Here is an 11,424-nt window from a genome sequence, read left to right on the forward strand (position 1 = left end):
GATCGTGTATAGGTTCAGATAGCGTAGGTTTAGATAAAATCTAAAAAACGTGTATATTCACGTTCACATGTAGATACGGTACTTGTTATTTAAAAAAAGAAAAACCTAAAAGAAAAGAGAAAAACGTGATAGACTTAGTTGACAAAAGTAGTTATTGAATTATGTAGGATTCCCCAAAACAGAAGTCTAATAGGATGCTTGTAACGTAGTAATTCTTTAAAAATGGAATAACTGTCGGTTTTATATGATTTTTTCCCCAAATAATATATTAGTTCCTATTTTTGTGGAGGTTTGTCTTAAAGGACCAATTGTCTTATTTTCATGCTGCCACTTGTCAAAAAAAGGGGGCTTCTGCCTCTGCTTTTATTAATAGATAGATTATAAAAAATGATAAATGGGATCTCACTGGTATCTCTTTTGACATTCCTAGTATCCTAATGGGAAAAATTATTGCAACCCCTACCCCTAATAAGTTTTTCAAAAGGGATACTATGACCTGAGGTATCACTTCCAGTGGTCACTTCTCTACTAAATCATGCTACACTCTCATAAATCCTTTTACCACTCCTAAATTAAATTTTGACTGGATTTGGGATCTACAATGCACAAACAAAATCAAATTCTTCTTGTGGAAATGCATGCACAATCACATCTCATGCAGAGCTTTCCTATCCCACATTGACATGAACATAGACAAGGTTTGCACCATTTTGTAGAAATAACTAAGAAAATGCACAACACATCTTCATCTACTACTGCCCCAGCACTCAATCTTTCTGGAAAAATATGGGCATCCCAAATATCCAGTTAAAAGAAGGTACCCATTGGTTAATGAGCCTAAAAGAGATTTTTATTCAAAAAAATTTTTATTCAAATAACCGGAGGAGCATTCTTCCTTTCGCCATTTGGAATATCTGGAAGAATAGAAATAACAACAACATAAATAACCTTAACTATAAGGTTCATCACACCGACATTCTTCATCAAGCTTGGGAATACAACTTCTTCACGGAGAAAAACCCCTTCAAAGAAAGCAGGATTTTAATTGAGATCAGATGGAGCAAACCACCACAAAATACAATCAAGCTGAATATTGATGGAGCTTTCTCCAAGTATACACTCGAAGCTGGCCTTGGTGGTGTTTTCAGAAACAATAATGGAGACTGGATCTTTGGCTACTACAAGTCAACCTATGCTTCATCGGTCACACATTGTGAACTAAAGGCTCTGCATGAAGGATTAAAAATTGTTCAGGAACTCGGTCTTCCTAACATTGAGATAGAGACAGACTCAACGGATACTATATCATTACTCAATGAAAATAACCCTAACTTCTCTAATCTAATTTTTGAATGCAGGTCATTAATGCACCAGTTGAAGCATCCAATCCTGAGGCATAACTTCAGGGAAGGAAATGTGATGGCCCATCTCTTGGCGAAGGAAGCAGTGAAAAGCTTTAAATTTTCAAAACGTGTTTACCATGCACGTCCACCTTGTTTTGCTGAACCTCAATTGCTAAAGGACAAGTATGGAGATAGTATTAGCTCTAAGTATGTTGTTACTACTGTTTGTGAAAAACTAGCCAACTTTGGCAATGAAAATATCCTTAGGGACTATGTAAGAACTCTGTAATCTTTTTGTTATTAGTAATATAATATTATCTTTTACTTCAAAAAAAAAAGAGTTTTTTATATAACCCAGAAAATCTTCAAGAATTAGTGGCACGCAATACAAAACACAGTGACTAATAAACCCGCGTCGCTATCCTTTTTCCACTTAGGCTAGACATCCGCGTCGCTATCCTTTTTCCACTCAGCTAGACATTTCATATGTTACGCTCTTACCACTAGACCAAAACTCTGAGTAAGATAATAGCTAACTTTTGACAAAGGAATACTCAAATATGAAAAGTTCATCTAACAATAAAAACCGAGATATATGTTTCCCTACCAGAGTTAATATAATAGAACATCTTCACGTCATAAGATGAGGTTTACTTGATCACTTTTCACAACCTTCTATAAAAATCAGAAAACGGAGAGCAGAAACCACACAGAATCAACCAAAAGCACAAGATAATGGTATTCCTGATTAGAATTACGTAGTAAAACTAATGCTGCTACTTCCAACTAAATTGCTCTAAGGGCGATCATGCGTCATAAGCTGACTTACTAGTCACTTGGAATGAAGACAATTAGGAAAAGCAACTAACGTTGACCAATCCTAGCTTTTTTATGAAACATTTACTCAATCCTAATAATCCATACAAGTGGACGATTCCAAAAGTCAACTAAAGTACAAATATCTTTTGAACATGGATAGACGAGTACACCACATATTTAGCACTTCAATAACGGTCAAAGGCGGGTGGTCGTCCTCCTCCCCTACGAGGGCGGTCATATGGTCCCACTCTATCTCTGTTGTAGTTTCTTCCCTCATGCCGTGCTGGTCCTCCAGCTGCGTACCTGTCGCCACCTCGTGGGCCTACATCCCTGTCGGAATCCCTCTCTTTGCCATAACCATTCTGAGGGTATCGGTCAGAAACGCCATACTTGCCAGCAAAGCGATCACCACCAGGAGGGTTGTACCTAAATACCATTAGAAGTCATTTTTGATAAGACAGGAAAAATTTGGATCTCTAACACCAACCAAGAACGTGAAAAAACTAAACCATCACACCTGTCATTAGCAATTCGATCACGGCTTCCATATCTATCATCTCTGTGATCATAGCGGTCCCTATCAGCATGATGCCCTCTATCATATTGATCATCCATGTATCGATTGTCACTACCATAACGATCCCCACGTGCACTACCTCCAGCATACCTTGATCGAGGAGGGGGGGATACTGCACGTGCACTGCGGCCACCACCTTCTAATGGACAGTCTCTAGCCCAATGGCCTGGGCGGCCACACTTGAAGCAATTGTCTGGCCCTGCTGACCTGTCACCCCCACCATAGCTGCCCCTGCCACCTGATGAGTAAGCTCCACTATAGCCACGGTCAGAATCTTCACCACCACCCTTTGGTTGGGCCCTGTTCACAGAGATCACCTTATCACCAAGCTCCCTACCGTGCATTTCTCTGATTGCATCTTCCATGGCGCGACGGTCAGCAAATGTTAAAAACCCAAATCCACGAGGACGGCCTGTATCTCTTTCCATCATAACCTACAGTACTTACAGTTTAGAGACTAACACCTGACAAACACATCAAGCTAAAGACCTAACCTATTAGAAGCCCATGAAAATATACAAGGACGTGACATTCAAATTGATATTTATCATTAAAAAAAATTGATAATTAGGAGTAGGAGTTCAGATACAAAGCACAATTTAGGAGTTCAGCTTCACTCTTTCACAAGCAAAATCTGAAGTAAACAGTGAACTGCATACCTAGAATTACTGATGAAATCTCACTTAGCAAAATTATAGCAATGCAAAGTAGCATTCCTAGAGAATGTTCCCTGGATTATATAGCAATAGCTGGAACACAATATTACGTAGACCATCCCTAGCTAGGGGTGTCAATGGATATTTAAAAACCGACTAAACCGACCGAACCGTACAGAACCGAACCGATTTTTAGGTTTCTTTTAATAAAACTGTAGGTTTTCATATAAATCTATAACCTTACCGATAATTAGGGTAGGTTTTTTATTTTCTGAAAATTAACCGAAAAAATACCGAACCGTACAAAACAAATTTACAAGAAAAAAATATATTTATACATTAAGTTTAAAAAATAATAAAATATTATTTTTTTGGGGCCTTGAAATTATGAAAACGGTTACAAGGCCAACAAGTAATTAAACTCAAAATCCTAATTCCCAAACTATTATACTATTGTTGAAACTAAATTATTTCCAGCATATTCACTAGCCAGACACTAGCCAGACACAAGGTATTCTACCGATTATGAGTAGCAACCTACAATGTATTGAATATTTTTTCTTCCATATGATCTAAATTTATATTTTCGAATATTTAATCTTCTATAGACTTTATTCTTGAGTCCCAACTTACTTAATATCTCTCCACTAGTGTGGATTTATATTTTCTTTGTCTTTTCTTAGTTTCTTTTACGCTGCTGTAGAATAGTTGATAGATCTATACTCTGGCCATCTTTTATGTTTTCTTAATTCATCACCCTTTAAACAGTAAAAATGTTATAGAGAGTTTTGATAAGTCCTATAAAAGTATGAATGTTGTTGTATTCTGCTTCTGAAGGTGACTTTTAAGTGACATTCTAAAAAATACCGAAAATTAACCGAACCGTACCGATACCGAAGAGAAACCGATATGATTGCTACGGTTTTTAAAAGTCTAATTTTTGTTATACATAATAGAATAACCGAAAAATTAGTATGGTACAAATTTTATAAAATAACCGGCCGAACCAAACCATTGACACTCCTATCCCTAGCTAGTTTAATCGCTCGGCACTCCATTCACAGTGAACCATCAACCAAATTCAACAGAGCTGGGGATCTCAACCTCGTTACTTCACGTTCCAAATTGCTCAGATGAGATCCATCTTAAAAAACATGCCATTATGTGATGACCTGAACCTGTTTTTTTAGGATGAAGACACGATCTGAACTTTCAAGAGCAGTAGTTAACATAGAATAGCCACTAATTCAACTAAACAATTCATCTCAAAATCTAAGTCCATAATAGGCAAGAAATGCAGGCACAAACTTCATAGTTCATAGAAAGGTTGAACTTGGAGCTCCTCACAACAGTATCAGAAGTTAATTTTGAAAACAGAATGGAAGGCACATACCTATCCTAATGCTTCAGACCATTTCTAGGGCTCTCTCTAAAACCCTTCCACGTTCAACTTGATTAATACTTGATGACCTTCATGACTTCATTTACCTCTGGGGAGTGCTAATGGAGAAAGTGCTTGGTTTTGGTCAAAAGCATGACAAGGATCCTAGAACTTCTAAGTTAATTCTAACAAATTTTCAATATAGCTATACGATGAATAAATCATCTAGATGTGGATTTCATGTGATAACTTCAACATTTCATCACAATATCACAGCATTCTTTTTTGGGTAATAATATAAAACACCACATATATTTTATTAATGCATCACTCTGCCCATGGAGGCAAGAGTCACACTATCAGGCAACACTACCAATTCTTAGTTGCTTGTGCACTTGACATTGAACTTTGAATTTTTGTGTACTTAACTCAATATAGACTTCAATTCTCCAAGTTGGATCCCAAGTCTACAACTATGCGCATGCAACAACTTCACAAATCTCACGTAAGTAAATGAAAATAAGTAAAGCTTGACTGCTGCAAGTTTTCTTATTAATCACCTCATCGGTGTGAAAGGAAAGAAACAAAAGCATATTAGCAAGCAAAGATCTAGGAATATAAAGTTACTTGGGCAGAGGAAGTCTTACTTGGGCAGCAGAAATCTGCAGGTCTGCAGATTACCATCCTCTGACCCATTAGATTAACACAGACCACATGTATCCAGTGGAACCAATACCATTAACAGCAAAAACAACAAAACCAAACAAGGATCCTAACCTCTTGGGTAATCTTAATTATACCGATTAGAACTTTTGTATGATCCATAAACTTACTCCATTTACTTCAATCAGACTAACAAGCAAAAGTACTGCAGAGGTATGTCTAAGCAACAGGTGGTTCAGCACCTTTCAGGTGGTCCTTCATAAAACTTCTAATGAACATCATTCCGCTTTTTGAACAGTCCAAAACACTGATATTCATTTAGCAATCTTTTTAAGCACAAGCTCAACTAATCCTCATTAAAGAAAATTTCCAACGTCCCAATTTATGCCTTCTGCTATCAAGGCATCAAAGCAGATAAGGAAAAATCAAAAGAGCTGATCCACTTTGATCCTTCAAAATGCAATTCAGACAGAGAAGACTATGAAGCTAGCCAACTAATCTAGAGCAATAAGCCATGAAACATAACACTCTGAAGGTGCTAACTTGGCTGAAGCAACGCTGCTAATGAATCTTGACAGGCCTGTCATCGTCTGGTGGTCCACGGTATGACAGCATTGAGCTTGCTCAAGAGAAGAACATCTCATGACGGCAAAACGATCATTCAACGAAGTAAAACAGAATAACTATAGAAGGAGAACGAGACAGAAGCGCATCCAGACTCCGCAGACAACAGCTTCTAAATGGCTCCAAAAATGTCAAGAAATCATGAATCACGTTCAATCTTGACAGTGGCAAACCACCAAGTAAAAACAAAATGACGAGCACAAGGGAGAATGAGACAGAAGCGCATCCAGACTCTGCACACAACGACTTCTATAGTGCTTCAAAAGTGTGGAGAAATCAAGAATCATGTCCAATCTCGACAACAACAAGCCACCAATTAAAACAGAATGAGCGATAAGTGGGAGAATGAAACAGAAGTGCATCCAGACTCTGCACATAACAGCTTCTAAAGGTCTTCAAAAGTCAAGAAATTAAGAATAATGTTCAACCTTGGAAGTGGCTCATGTAGAGACAGGAGATTAGCTAAGTACCACATAGCTTCACGACAACCTTTTTCCCTGAGGATTCTTTAGAACAAAGAACAGGTGTCCTATACATCCCAAACATGAGGTAGCGGATCGGATGTCGTCTAATATAGATCCTTCCTAGTTATAAATGGGAATGTAAAAATTTAAATATTCCCATAAAATTTTTAAAAAATGAAAGGAAGTCCTTATGCTTCTCTCGTTTCGAGCACCAAAGATCTTATCTTAACCTGTGCAGCCACTTGACGGTCAAAAGAACTCACCTTTACAAAGTAGCAAACTGTAGTGGCAGATCAACTAAAAAGAGAGTGTTATTACCATGCAGAACCACTTAGATTCTCATAAATCTGGTGTCCGTTCAACATAACACTATGACCCAAATTCTAGTAAAACAACTGCCAACAACCTTCAATAATATTGGTTCTGCTAGCCTCAAGAACAAAAGGTGCCATTCACAGAAACTGCCCACCAACTTAACTTGAAAAATGTGGAGAAGTGGAAATTAGACTCTGAGCTAGATTGCATATCCAAAATTTGTCTCTTGATTAACCCCTTCTTTTCTTAATATCAGGAACCCCAGAATTGCTTGCAATTGATTAAGCACCTTACATCAAGAGATAACTTACCTCCTCAATTCCCACATTTGACACGCATCACGAAAATACATATATTTATGGGATAGTAACTGCCACTTGACTGCTAAGCATTTAACTTCGATTGAGGAAAAGTCTTAAAACTAATGGTGATTCCACCTAGTCAGACCACCTATGATGCACTCAGTCCACTTATTCCAATCATCTTCCATGAAGTCTAAAGCCCAAAATACAAATGCCCCTTGAAATTTTACAATTAGCAGGTGGTTGAACCAGTTTAAGGCACCAGAGCAGAATTGTGAATCAAATGCAATCAGCGTTAGGGACGTACTTCTGAACAAGTCACTGCCGCAATTGAAACCAATAGTGCTTGCCATTGTTAACATGCAGTCGATCTAAGCTTTTTCCGGATACTCTACCAAGTGAAACCTCAAAAACATGCTGCTCAAAAGAATCAAGTACTTATGTCCAGCAACTTCGCACATTCCAATGAACAGAAAACATCCCCCATACAATTTCATCTAAGGCATCTCAAACCCATCAACTGGCATAACCAGATCCAGAAATATTAAAGGAAAATTAATTAATAAATGATGAATTAATTAATAAATGAAGAATATAAAATGAAAAGTTGGAATTAGCATGACTTAAGCACTCAACTCGAAGCAATGTAACCAAATTGAAAAATTCAAGAATGACCCAACTTTCCTATAGAGCATAGCACCACAAAGCATATGAAGAGAGAAAACCAAAAAAAGCAAAACATAGGACTGTTTCCGGTGCTTAGCTTCATGTATAAGACAAACAAAGTCTGCAGTTATTAGTACAAGCTACAAAGGAGAATGCTATAACTTCCACCACATAACATCCAATATACAGTGATAGCCTTGTCCTTATATATTTCTTGACCAGTAAAAGTAGTAATATTATTAGATGGAGAAAAACAAGCACCAATTATGTATCAAGACACAGCAACAGCACCAATATATGCCATTGTTTAACATGCTGTTGTATAGGGTTCTTAACATCTTTTTTCTTTTCTTTTTTAAACTGGAAAAATGTAAAAAATCTTGCATACAAATAATAAAAGGAGTTTAAAATGAAAGAAAATGGCCTGAGGATATGCACGGTTACGCGCTTTGCAAAAGTAGAGTTCTTTCTTGGAAATTTTTTTTTTGAAGTTTTTTCAAGGATAAAAAACCATCCGTGCTAGAACAAAAGGTCCCATTCTTCATAGAAAACCGTGAGTGTCATTTAACCTTTTCTAAAAACAACTCCCTCCCTTTTCAAGGATAAAAAAACATCCGTGGTAGAACAAAAGGTCCCATTCTTCATAGAAAACCGTGAGTGTCATTTAACCTTTTCTAAAAACAACTCCCTCCCTTCCAATTTATCCGGCAACATTTCCTTTTCAGTCTGTTATAAGAAAAATGACAGTTTTCTAAGTTTGGAAACAATTTAACTTAAATTCTCACTTTATCCTTAACGAGAAGCTTTTATAGCCACACAATTAATATGAAACATTTTTTTTGATAAAGTATGTTATGAATTGTTTAAGATATCAGGTTTCAGAAGTCTTATAACCACACAAATATTATGACACGTTTAAGACCACATGTTTCAAAAATCTTTCCTTTCTTTCTTAACCTTGTGCCTATTCAAACTTTGCCACATAAAATTGAAATTATTTATAATTTAGACAAATTCTAAACTTACAAAAAATACAGGAAAAGGGTAAAAACGCACATTAATAAAGTTGAAAACATTGTGCAGACATAAGAACACACAGTAATACAATACATACACTAAATCCTCAAAAATGACGAAAATTTCGCATAAAGAATTCGAGGAAAAAACTGAATCCTGGGAAATTACGAACCTGACAATCGATAACTTTACCATAACGGCCAAAAGCGCTTTCGAGTTGACGGTCCGTTACGTCCCACGCTAACCCTCCCACGAATATACGATAATCTTGATCCTTTCCTGACATTTGAACCTGAAATTGAGGGGGCAAATCAATTATAGCAGCAAAAACAAAACCCTAGATATCAACTGAGTTCAAAATTAGAGTGAATTAGAACTTCAACTAAGCAAAGAGAGATATACCTAGTTATGTACTGCGAGTGAATTTCCCAGAGTAAAACGGGAGCTGCTTGATTTTTTTCGCTATAGGGTTTGTACAAATAACTTGCTTGGTTTTTTACATTGAGGTACTTTTATTTTGTGTTTAAATATATTGCAGTACCATGTCCTCGTGGTTTTACTAAATAACAAATATGTCCTATACTTTTGATAAAAAGAGGTTTTAAGCTCCTTTGACCCGCTTAAAAGTCAATTCAAACACCCACTATTTTGAAAAGTGCTTTTCAACGAGAAGCAATTTATGTTTAGTAATCAAGTTTGAAAAGTATTTTTAAGCAACAAGTAGTGTTTGTTAAGCTTTTAAAGAGTATTTCTTAAGTCTATTTTTTCAAAAAAATATTCTTGGGGAGAAGCTATATTTTTCAGCTTCTCAAAAATAATTTTTACTTTTACTCAAAAGCAGAATTTTTTCATTCCAAATACTTGGTCAAGCACCTTCTAAATAAACTTACTATTACTACATGATTTGTTCCTTTATTTTTTTGAACTTAAGCAAATTGAATAATATTCACAATAGACATGATGTTTAACAATCGTTGTGGTTTTATGTCATTCAATTGACGTTTAAATTGAGTGAATTCATTTATATAAGTTGGGTCTATTAGTATGAGTTTTCATTTAAAATTTAGATTTATGAGTCTATTTCATCCATATATCGAATATTTTGTCTCTATAAAGTATCAATAGGTTCACTTTATCAAAAATATAGTCAAACCTCTCTATAACAGCCTCGTTTGTTCCGAATTTTTTTGGCTGCTATGGTGATGTGTTATTATAGAGGACATATTAATGGATATAAATTATTCATATATTTTAATATAAAAATATAATATTTTAGATATAAATCATGAGCAATTTATATCTTATTCTCGCACTTTTCTAACAATTCTCGCAGGAAAAAGAATACATGGGAAAAGAGAAAAAGAAAGAACTTAAAGTTCAATGAATAAGGATCCATCTGTGACAACTTCATCTAAGACTACACAAAGTCAAGAGATACAAAGTTATGGCAAATTCTCACCAAATTTTCATGACAAATTGTCATGTCAAATTCTCATCAAGACCATATGATATATGAATATTGTCTTGCAAGTTCTCATCAAGGCCTCATAGGAATTCTCCTATAAATATGCATATGTTTGTAGAAGAAAGGCATCCCACTTTGTATCCAATTTCCTATCTAGTTTTCTATTGAGAAAGAAAAGAGTAATCTTGGTCTCTTTATCTAGTCTTTTTCTTTGTAGTAAAAAATATTCTTAGTCTTTGGAAAGTATTTTTTTTTAGCTTTTCTTACTTCATAATGGAGTAATTTTTATGTGTTGGGATAGTTGATGAAGCTTGATATAATTATAATACTATCTCAGTTTCAACACATTCTTGGCTTGAAACTTTATATTTACATTTCATACTATGCTAGAATAATGATTTTTAGTCATTATTATCACATCTATATATTTTATATCTAAGTTATTCTTATATTAATTTTGTAATTCTCACGGAGCAAAATTAATATATAATAACTGATGAATAAAATATTAGAGTGAGAGTAACTTTTAGTAAGATTATTATTTCAAGTCTGTAATCTTGCTTTCCTCAGTTTTAATTCTCACGGAGAAATGATTGAAGGCAAGATTATTAACTTTCTAGTAAAAATATTTTTACAAAATTTTTACTACGCTTGAATATAATTCAGGCAAGATTATATCAGTTGAACCGTCACTACTTTTAAATCAATTAATTAACATAACCTCACGGGGTGTTAATTATTTATTTCTTAGTGTAAAAATATGATTGTATTTGCAATAAGCAATTATTCTTTAGAGAAATACGTATAAAGCTAAGATCTTATTATAATGATATATCAAGTGAATTCAATGATTCCCAACTCTTTTTAAATAGAAACCTTTCGGAAGAAATTTGTCTTAATTTATAATAGCAAACACACCTTTCATCAATTGATTCTCTCAAATAGTAGTCAAAAAATTACAAGTATGTAGCTTAGATTCTCCAATTTCTGTGGGACGATATCATAAACTATACAAGAATTTGACAGAGTACGAGCAGAAAATCTTATACACATTAGCTTCGTTAAATTTTTAGCGATGTTACCGGGGATTGGCACACATCTACTTCAGATTAATTATTTTATTACTAATTTG

The 11,424-nt window shown here is 35.1% G+C and overlaps 1 protein-coding gene across 2 annotated transcripts; it reads right to left on the reverse strand.

The window, feature by feature from the left end:
- LOC109223992 (glycine-rich RNA-binding protein RZ1C-like) lies at positions 1,993–9,319 on the reverse strand. Of its 2 annotated transcripts, XM_019388527.1 has the most exons (5): positions 9,230–9,300; positions 9,000–9,119; positions 5,424–7,664; positions 2,680–3,173; positions 1,993–2,588 (listed from the first exon to the last, which is right to left on the reverse strand). In XM_019388527.1, exons 4-5 carry the CDS (start codon positions 3,168–3,170, stop codon positions 2,348–2,350), a joined length of 732 nt encoding a protein of 243 aa, XP_019244072.1. In that variant the 5' UTR covers positions 3,171–3,173; positions 5,424–7,664; positions 9,000–9,119; positions 9,230–9,300; the 3' UTR covers positions 1,993–2,347. The 2 variants fall into 2 exon arrangements, with proteins under 2 accessions (XP_019244072.1, XP_019244063.1); XM_019388518.1 differs by lacking the exon at positions 5,424–7,664 and having other exon boundaries at positions 9,230–9,319.

Source organism: Nicotiana attenuata, chromosome 1 (assembly GCF_001879085.1).
Source record: "Nicotiana attenuata strain UT chromosome 1, NIATTr2, whole genome shotgun sequence".
Lineage (NCBI taxonomy): Eukaryota > Viridiplantae > Streptophyta > Magnoliopsida > Solanales > Solanaceae > Nicotiana > Nicotiana attenuata.